The following is a 9,730-nucleotide window of genomic DNA, read 5'->3' as shown; positions in this document are numbered from 1 at the left end:
GTATAAGAGACAGCCTGGAGCGCGGGGGGTCCCCAGCCCCGATGGGGGGTACCGGGAAATGCCTGGTGTAGGCCTTGAACCAAGAGCCGCCGCCTCTCAGCCCCTCGGGCAGGGCGGGTGTAACCCCCCAGCCCCCGGGGATGGGACACCAGTGCCCCCCCCCCGGGCGTTGGTCCTGGGGACACCTCGCACCCCGCCTTTCCCTGCAGCCCCCCGGCCCGCAGACGGCCCCAGGGGTTGGGGAACGGGCCCAGAAGCGGGGAGGGCCGGTGTGACTTTCTCCCCCAAGCTATGGGGGTCCGTGGGGCGAGTAGCAGCCCTCACCTGCCCGCCCGTCACCTGGGGAGCCGCCACATTTCAGGGGCTCCGGGGACAGCGGGAAGGGGGGACGCCAGCAGCAGGGCCCATGCTGGTGGGTAGAGCCATCCCGCTGGGTGCTCTAGGCCTGGGCTGGGGGCCGTGACACCCTGAAAAACGTCACCAAGTCGAACCCAGGGCCGAGGAAGGTGTGACGCTGCTGGGAGGGTGTGAACCTGGGTCCCAGCCCATGAGATCAGGCAGTGGGGCCAAAACCCACCACGCACCGGCTGCCCCCATGGCTCAGCCTCCTGCCGCCTCCCCACTGTGGGGCAGCACCAGCTCCTGCCCCAGGAGGGGGCCAGCAGGCTCGGGGTGACTCTTGCCTCCAGCTCCACAGGGCTGATGTCAGTCTCTCTCACAGCCTTAGGAGCAGAGAGGTGATCTGGGACTAAAATCCCCTCTTTTCTTCCCTTAGATCACAGCGCAGACTGGCTCCTGGCCTCACCAAGCCAAACTGGATTTCAACCGGTGATCTGTAAGGTGAGAGGCTGCATCGCCCCACTCTGTCTACAGGCTCTTCCAAGACCTCGGGGGGCCACCAAAACCACCTAAACTGCCATAGAAAAGGTTTTGTGTCTAATGGGATATTTGCCAGCAAATTCAAGCCACGAACACTATATATTTCTTTATTTGTAAAGGTGTTTGAAGTCCTTGAATTTACCCTTCGGCCACCTTAAATCTAGTTTCTAATCCCCAGCGCAGTTAATCAAATCCACAGTGGTTTGAATTATGAGATGTCTGGGGGGGATTTATAGCTTGTATTGCTGATTATACCTTGACTTTATTATATTGCAAATATCTAACTTATGGTCACGGCTGAGATTTACAATCCTTAGGTAGGTGCTTAGGATAACTTTTAGCAACTCCAGATGTAATTGGAGGTGACTGATGGGGCTGTCACCACAGATAAACATGTAATCTGTAAAACATTAAGACAGGGAAAGAAGAGGCAGAATAGGTGAAAGGGAGGGTCAGCCTTAAAAAAATAATAATATAATTGGGGGTATTGCTGAGCAAGGCTTCAGGATGCCTAGTCAGGCCAAGGCATCCCTGCTAGGAAGGGTTTTGGGGCTTGTTGGTCTTCAGAAAATACCCGGATTTAGATCTTTGTTCCTTCTTGCTCTCAGCTGAAGGTTTTTAGGGTTTGAGATAGCCCTGAGGAGGGGGAAGGGGTGATGAATAGAAACTGGGGTACTCACAGAGCTAACACCTGCCTCCCTGGTTCAGGGGGAGGCTTTGTGCCTGTGGCTCTTTCGGACCTAACTGGTGGTTTCTACCCTGTCTCGGAGGAGCAGCGAGTCCCGCGTGGGCACGTGCCCCTCGGCCAGCATGACCAGTGAGGTAGTGGAGAACGAGTTTGAGTTTTACTCTAAGGCAGAGAAATACTGGAAGGATGTGCCCGCCACGGTGGACGGCATGCTGGGGGGCTATGGCCACATCTCCAGCATCGACATCAACAGCTCCAGGAAGTTCCTGCAGAGGTTTCTGCGGGTAGGTGGCACAGTCTGTCATGCTCCCAAAGCCCCATCCTTCTCCCAGCACAGAGCTGGGTTCTTCCCTCCAAGCTGCTCCGTGGGATCATCCATTGCCTGCGTGCTGGGAAGAGCTTTGCCCTGCAATGGGTCCCCTTTAGCCTGGCTGCATCCTGCATGGTTGCCCCATTTGTCCTCTGTGGGTACCTCACAGTGGGATTCAGCACCTCATGGTTGTTGTTCCAGGACGGTCCCAACCGGACAGGGACAACCCGTGCTCTGGACTGCGGGGCGGGCATTGGCCGGATCACCAAGCGGCTGCTGCTGCCCCTCTTCAAGACGGTGGACATGGTGGACGTGACAGAGGACTTCCTCACCAAGGCCAAAAGCTACCTGGGAGAGGAGGGTAGGCGGGTGCGCAACTACTTCTGCTGCGGCCTCCAGGACTTCAGCCCCGAGCCCAACTCCTATGATGTCATCTGGATCCAGTGGGTCATTGGTGAGGGTCCCTTAGTTTGCGGGGTCTCACCAGCCTGTCCTCTTGTCCCGCTTTGCTCGAGGGGCAGGTGCCCCATGTGCTTGGGAGAGCTTTGGGGAGAGCAGCTTGAGGTCTGCATGAAGGATGAGCATCACAGCATGGCTGGGGGCCTGAGTTGGGGACCTACCCCCTCATCCATGCCCCATGGAGGAGCACTCCGAGGGCACTGTACTGTGGAGTCTTTTCCCCCAAGCCCTCTGAGGCTGAGGCAGAGGTGTTGGTTGGATGGAGTTGGATAGAGCCCGGGGGATACAAGTTGGACATCCCCAAGCCAAATCTTTCACCTTCAAATGGCTCAATTATTTGGCTGCTGGATCAGGAGGGATCCCAAGCACAGCCTCCTGCTCTCCTCCCCTCTTCCCACCCCTGTCAGGCCCTGCCCTCTAACCTCCTCTGCTCTGCTCTTCCAGGACATCTCACTGACAACCACCTCTCCGACTTCCTGAAGCGGTGCCGCGCTGGCCTGCGGCCCAACGGCATCGTGGTCATCAAGGACAACATGGCTCAAGAGGGCGTGATCATGGATGATGTGGACAGCAGCGTCTGCCGGGACCTGGACGTGGTCCGGAAGATCATCCGCCGGGCTGGGCTGCACCTCCTGGCTGAGGAGCGCCAGGAGAACTTCCCTGACGAGATCTACCACGTCTACACCTTCGCCATGAGATGAGGGCGGCGGGAGAAGGTCTCTCCATGGCCAGCTCGGAGCACGGGCCAGCACGGTGGTTCCTGCCGGGGCCGGGAAGACCGTGCCTTCACCGTGGGGTGGCTGATGGCAGCGAGGGTGTCACAACTCCCTCTTCTCCAGGGCTGGTGTCAAGGACGGGGCTTTGTCTTCCGAGTTGCTGCTGTTTGTGAAAAAGAGGTGTTTGCCAAATACATTTTCCTGCTGTTGCATTTCTGCACGTGGGCTTTGTCAGACACCGCATTGGCTTGATGCGCTTTTGGGGGCTTTGTACAGGAGCAGGAGGGTTCCCCCTGCAAGAGGCAGCTCTGGGCCCTGGCAGGTGGCTGACTGCAGTCACAGGGCTCCCTTTAGTGAATGGAGCTCAGAGCACCTCTCTGAGGGGCCAGGCTCCCTTCCTTGCTTGGGTGTTTGACCCTTTCCTGCTCTTGAACTTGCTGCTGCTGACAGCAATGAGCAAGTAAGGCAAATGGGAGAAATCTGCACCAGGTTCTGGCACTTTGTAGGGGCCTTGCCTTAAACCCACAAGCACGTTTCCCACACGTGCAGCAAAAAAGGAGGTGGATGTAATCCTGGGTCCCCAGCACCTCCAGCTCAAACGCTGTGACCCTACAGCTGCTCCCCCAGCTCCATCACCCAGCTCTGAATGCTCCCCCATCTCCTCCTTAGCCATATCCACATTGTTTTGCCCAAGTGTGGCCACTGGCTTGTGCCAAACTAACCCAACACAGCTTGGCCACCACTGACACAGCTGGTTGCCACATGGGTGAGCCCACACGATTCCCCCCATCCCTGCAGAGCCCTCTCCTCCACTCTGTCTCTCCTGCAGAAGAAACAAGCCCCTTGTCATTATTATAAAAGGCCGCCTTTAATTGCTCGTTTCCCATTCCAGACACCAGGGGAGTATTTGATCACATTATCTTTTTTTTTTTTTTTTTTTAAACATCAATTCATCAGGACACACAGCTCCAGTTCCACAGAGTGTGAGAAGGGAACACTCGGATGCTGCCAGGAGGGCAGAGGGGGGAGACAACCCTTCTGCAGCCAAACTGCCAGCGGATCCCAGATCCATCTGCTGTAAACTGTACCTGTGCAGAGTAGATTTTTCATCCTCTTCTGCATCTGTCCCCCATGACAAACAACAAAACAAACCAACAAAAACGCGGGGGGCTCAGCTCTGCGGCCAGTCTTTGGCACATCCTGAGGAAGCAGATGCCTAGAAGGGCGAGCCAGATGGCAGTGGCAAGGCTGGGACATGGGACCTCCCTGTGCAGCCCCAGTTTGTAGATTCCATTAGCAGGTTGGAAAGAATCCCAAGTCCTGGTGCAACTTCTTGTTCCTGGAAGGAGGCACCAGAGACCACAGTCCTGGGGGCAGTCAGCAAGGGGAAGAGCCAAGTTCAGGGAGGGAGGCCCAAGGCACTCAGCAGTTAGCCACCCGTGCCTTGTCCTTGCCCAGGGAATGCACCACAAAGCTGAGAAATATCCATTTGTCAGTTTTGGAGCTCAGCACCTCCGAGATGTCCTTGATCCTCAGAGCTGGGAGGATGGGGTGCAGAAACTCAGAGGGTGTGGAGCAGCTGGTCATCGCTGCCAGCCCCGTTTCCCCACACCCCACCCGCGGTTCCAAAGCCCACGCGAGTGAGGAGGGTGTCTGCATGGAGATGCCAGACCTCCACCAGGAAACCAGGACACAGATGCCAGAGCTCTCCTGGCACAGGAAACATCTCCCAGCACCCCAAGGCATCTCACCTCCACCAGTCAACCTAAGGCACTGCTTCACCGCCCGGGACCCGCAGGGCTGGAGAGAGAGGGGGGACAAGCTGCTTCTCCAGCCCTACCACCCCACGTGTCCTGCCCGCCAGGTTTTTTCTTCAAAAATCCACCACAAACCAGCCCTTTGCCCCAGCATCTGTCTCCCCAGTGCCCTGGGGCTCTCTTCACCCCAGGAAGCCACAGAGCTCTGCCCACCTCCCAGAACTTTGGGGGGCATTGTGCCCAAAAAAGCACACACCCCACCCCCCAAAAAAACCACAGCAGAGAGGGACACTGTGGGCAGCACAGGCCAAGCCGTGGGCACGTGCATGGGCAGCAACACCTCTTGCTGTGGAGAAAACTGGCCCAGAGCAGAGATTTGGCAGCTGTAGGCACACCGTGACCACGGAGGGGGCACACAGGGAGGCATCAGTCAGGCTCAGTGGTCCTCGTGCCCAGCAGCGGTGTGGTCAATGAGGAGATACCACTTCAGCCTGTCCGGAAGAGGTAGAGCCTTGATTTTAACATCTACTGGCCACGGTTTAAGGTGCTGCCGGATAAACACCCTGCAGAGATGTTTCAATGCCTGTGGGGAGCGTTCCAGCTGCTTCAGAGAGCAGAAAAGAGTCCTGATCTTCTCCCCGTGGTACCTACAGCTGCTGGTGTTGACCTCAAAGTTGCTGGGCAGCTGGATGGCTTGTGAACTGGCCATCATGAGCTCCAGCAGAGTCTGACCCTTCTGGATGAGGTCTGTAGAGAAGCTGTCATCTTCAGAAACACTGAGGTGCGAGCAGAGGCACTCGAAGACAATGTGGAAGCCTGACCAGCACGAGGGACCGTGTAGGGAGCAGTTGTAGGCAGCACCTGACTCCAGCAAGAAGCGTAGCAGTGGGAAGTGGCGTTTGAAGCTTTTGAAGCAGAGGTGGGTGAGGGACTCAGGGGCCGGGCACTCGCTGGGGTTGGCGCCGTGAGCTAGCAGCAGCTGTGTGACACAGAAGCAGAAGCGACTGATAACCTGTGCCTCCTCAGTGTTGCTGCACACCATTTCTCCCAGCAGGAAGATGACATAGGTGAAGACAGTGTCACCGTCTTTGGTGGTGGCCCTGACGTCTGCACCTGGAGGAAGGGACAGAGAACAGAACTGGCATTGCAGACAGCGAGGCCAGGACAGCACTAACTCTGGCACTGCTGGGCTTTACAGAATCACAGATTCATGCAGGTTGGAAAAGCCTCTGAAGCTCCTCCAGTCCAACCATGAACCTCACACTGACTGTTCCCAACCCCACCAGATCCCTCAGCGCTGGCTCAGCCCGACTCTTCAACCCCTCCAGGGATCCCGGGGACTCCCCCCCTGCCCTGGGCAGCCCATTCCAACGCCCAACAGCCCCTTCTACACAGAAATCCTTCCTCAGAGCCAGCCTGACCCTGCCCTGGGCAGCTTGAGGCCATTCCCTCTGGGCCTGGCACTGGGGCCTTGGCTCCAGAGACTCATCCCCCCTCTCTGCCCCCTCCTGGCAGGGAGTTGCAGAGGGCCAGGAGGTCTCCCCTACTCTTCAACAGACTAAACCCCCCCAGTTCCCTCAGCCGCTCCCCAGCAGACCTGTGCTCCAGACCCTGCCCCAGCTCCGTTGCCCTTCTCTGGACATGCTTGAATCATTCAATGGCCTTTTTGGGGTGAGGGGCCCAAAATCGAACACAGTAATCAAGGTGCGGCCTCAGCAGTGCCGAGTACAGGGGTAAAATCACTTCCCTGTCCCCCTGCTGGGCACACTATTTCTGACACAAACCAGTATACCATTGGCCTTCTTGGCCACCTGGGCACACTGCTGGAACATAAACAATGGGAACATAATGGAGTGGGAGGGCAGTGCCCGGTGCTGTACACAATCAGCCAGCACTAGGCCTGGAATGATTGCACATGGAGAGGGGAGAAGGTTGCCCTCACCTCCTTCCAGCAGGAGGCGGATGCTCTCGGTGTTGTGGATCTGGACGCCGTCACTGCTGGCCAGGGCGTGCAACAGCGCTGTCTTTCCTGCAGTGGAGCAGTCGGTCAGTCTGATGAAAATAGGGTGACACCCCAAAAAGGTAGGAAGGAAAACAAACCACCCCACCAACCAGATGGCCAAATGTGGGAAGAAACAACCCTTCTTCTGGCAGGCTTCCGCTGCCCCCGCAATGGCACAAAGCTGTGGGGCAGGGTCACAGGCCACACGTGCAGGGCTGGTGGTGGCCCCAGAGGGCACGTGTGCCACGGTACAGCGAGTTCTAGAGCACCACGAGGCTATGGAGGCACAGCCCCCTCCCATCTCCCATGGATGGCCAGGAGATGGTTTCAGCCCCTTTCTGCACCTGACACAGTCAGCATACAAGGAGAAAACACAGAGCAGCAGGGAGCTTTGGCAGCCCACACCCAACTTCCAAACCAGTCTGTAACTGCAGAGTGCTTGCAGCAGCAAGATGGAAGGACCTGGATCCCCTCCCCCGACTGCTGGGAGCACCCGGCCTGGGGCAGCTGGACGGGGCACACGGACCATTTTTATCCGCCCCGTTGACATCGGCCCCCAGCTGAAGCAGCCGCTGGAGGCACGGCAACCGCTCAGGCTCCTCGCTGGCCAGATCGAGGGGACTGCTCTCATGGATCTGCACAGAGCGAGAGGAAAAAAAAAACACTAGTAACTATTAAAGACTATTTGCGAGTGTCTCCGGAGTCTCTGCTGGGGCTTCATCCCACCCAACATAAAGTATACATGAACCCATCCCCAAAACTCAAAGTGATCCTTCCCCCATGTATCCGCAGGCAGAAGTTTGTATCCTCCAGCCTCCTCCCACCCATCAATCCACGGCAGAGGCAGGTTTGCTCAGCAACTTGAACTTCTGCCACAGCACTGGAGCACAACAGACAACAGGCCAAGGAGGTCGCCAAGGGGAAGCAGCATGCAGTAAAGACCGGGAGGTGGGGAGCAGGTAGGGCTGTCCCCACATGCCAGCCCCGTGCAGGGGAGGCTCACAGGGGCTCAGCTGGGCCAAGCCAAGGCCATACCCGGTCTCTCCGGTTGATGTCGGCCCCATGGTGCACCAGGAGCTCCACCATATCTGGCTGGTTGCGGAGCACTGCGATGTGCAGGGGGGTGTAGTAGGTGACTGGATCTGAGGACAAAAACACAGAGTCAGAGAGAAATAAGGGCTTCCCCACAACAACCCCACTACCCACCAAAAGTGGAAGGGGGCAGCTGGGGAGGGCCCTGAGAATGCTCATAAAACCAGGACTGTCACAGACACCCCACGTCCTGCTTTTGCAATGACTCCATCACTAGCAAAAGCCCTCAAAGCTGCAAACTGGCCCCTAAGCCCCTGGCCAACCTCCACTCCATCCTTGCGGCTGGGTCTGGACAAGGGCTGCCATAAGGTCACACTCGCAGAGCAAGGAGTGGGGGTCAGAGCTGGCAGCATCCCCTCTTTCTGCCCCAGCTATCACAGCACCCCCGGGCAGCTTCGTCCTGGCCAAGCCCAGTCCCCTTCCCACCAGCCTCACCTTCAAAGCTGAGGTCAGCTCCGAACTCCAGGAGGATTTCCGCAGCGGGGACAAGCCCCAGCTCAGTGACCTTCAGCAGGGCATAGCTCACACCTTCCTGATAAAATGGGGAGTGGGTCTCCCTCTCCAAGACTCGTCTCACAGCCGAGAGCTGGCTCCTGTCACTGCCCAGACAGGCAGGGCTTAAGACACACAAAACCAACCAGTTACTCAGTTGAACGGCACAAATCTCAGGGTGTGCAGAGACCAAAGTAGCACCCTTTTTGTCTTGTAACCACCCCATCTTTAACCTGTTGGCTGTGGGGTTATGCCACAGCATCAGGGCACAGCTGAACCTCAGTTTAGGTATTATTGCCATGGGTGAGGCAAAAAGGGCTGTTCCTGAAGAGCACATGTAGCCCCTGTGTTTGCTCTGCTCCACCCCGACGTGCCTAAAGAGCAGCAAGAAGAGGGTCTGTGGGATGAGCTTCTCACCAGGACTGGGGTTTGTTCCCAGCCAGTGCTGTGTCATCAACCACGTCCCCAAGCTCCAGCCATCACCCCCTAAAACACCATGTGGGCGTTCAGCCCCAGAGAACCACTCACAGCCCCATCTAGTTACCTCTCAAGGGTGCTCTGCTGTTCCGCATCCTGTATCGCCAGCAACCCTAAGATCTCGTCTACCAGGGGCTGATACTCAAAGATGATCCTGCGGAAGCCGTGCAGGAAAGGCATCGTGCTCTGCTCCACACACAGACCACCCAGGGGCCTGCAGCATGGCAGTGGTGTCCTCCCTGACGCACGGCTCTGGTGGGCAGACCCTGGCGCTGCCTGGTTTCCGAAGCTCTTTTCCCTCCTTTTAAAACAAACAAGCCTTTCTAGCAGTTTTGCATTTAGAAAAAAAAAACAAAAAACAAACCAAACCCAACAGCTTTCTCCCTCCCTCTTTATATGTTTCTAAAAGGCAACAAAGACCAGCACAAGGGATCTTCTCCCACACACCACGGAGGTGTATTCAAATTATCTGCTGCACGCAGAGCCACAAACTGGAGTTATCTGGGTGCAGGGAGAAAACACACCAGGCGGAGCCCAGGCTCAGGGCAAACCCCATCTGCGGAGGCTCCGCCACAAGCCCCCACACTCTGGGGGTGCCAGGGGGAGAGCGGCCCGAGCAGAGAGGGACTCCGAGCGCTGTGGGGTGCCTGCGACCAGCAGACCCCTGCCCGGAGACGGGGAGCAGGGCTGGAGCAGCCCCCACAGGACGCCGTGACCCCCACTGCGACCCACAGGAGCCAGCGCGGGAGCCACCAACCCCTCGGCGAGGGGACCGAGAGGTCCCTAAATCTCACTGCGCCCCACGGGGGGAAGCGCAGAGGCCCACAGACCCCCCAGCACCCCCGCGGGGGTAACGCC

At 57.6% G+C, this 9,730-nt stretch overlaps 2 protein-coding genes across 5 annotated transcripts; one reads left to right on the top strand and one right to left on the bottom strand.

Annotated features, from left to right (window-relative positions):
* Nucleotides 1-19: 19 nt before the first annotated feature.
* NTMT1 (N-terminal Xaa-Pro-Lys N-methyltransferase 1) lies at nt 20-3,264 on the top strand. Of its 3 annotated transcripts, none has more exons than XM_026860609.1 (4): nt 20-840; nt 1,656-1,851; nt 2,079-2,331; nt 2,781-3,264. In XM_026860609.1, the coding sequence occupies exons 2-4, from the start codon at nt 1,690-1,692 to the stop codon at nt 3,035-3,037; spliced, it is 672 nt and encodes a 223-aa protein (XP_026716410.1). In that variant the 5' UTR covers nt 20-840; nt 1,656-1,689; the 3' UTR covers nt 3,038-3,264. The 3 variants fall into 3 exon arrangements, with proteins under 3 accessions (XP_026716410.1, XP_026716412.1, XP_026716411.1); XM_026860611.1 differs by having other exon boundaries at nt 1,650-1,851; XM_026860610.1 differs by having other exon boundaries at nt 1,588-1,851.
* A 643-nt stretch (nt 3,265-3,907) lies between these two features.
* Nucleotides 3,908-9,724, bottom strand: ASB6 (ankyrin repeat and SOCS box containing 6). Of its 2 annotated transcripts, none has more exons than XM_026860607.1 (6): nt 8,940-9,724; nt 8,339-8,520; nt 7,847-7,953; nt 7,305-7,446; nt 6,752-6,838; nt 3,908-5,922 (listed from the first exon to the last, which is right to left on the bottom strand). In XM_026860607.1, the coding sequence occupies exons 1-6, from the start codon at nt 9,050-9,052 to the stop codon at nt 5,246-5,248; spliced, it is 1,308 nt and encodes a 435-aa protein (XP_026716408.1). In that variant the 5' UTR covers nt 9,053-9,724; the 3' UTR covers nt 3,908-5,245. The 2 variants fall into 2 exon arrangements, with proteins under 2 accessions (XP_026716408.1, XP_026716409.1); XM_026860608.1 differs by having other exon boundaries at nt 7,338-7,446.
* Nucleotides 9,725-9,730: the final 6 nt, after the last annotated feature.

This window comes from Athene cunicularia (genome assembly GCF_003259725.1).
Source record: "Athene cunicularia isolate RWA chromosome 17 unlocalized genomic scaffold, athCun1 chr17_part1, whole genome shotgun sequence".
Classification (NCBI taxonomy): domain Eukaryota; kingdom Metazoa; phylum Chordata; class Aves; order Strigiformes; family Strigidae; genus Athene; species Athene cunicularia.
Note: the sequence above shows the minus strand (reverse complement) of the source record. Positions and strands in the feature narration are given on the sequence as shown.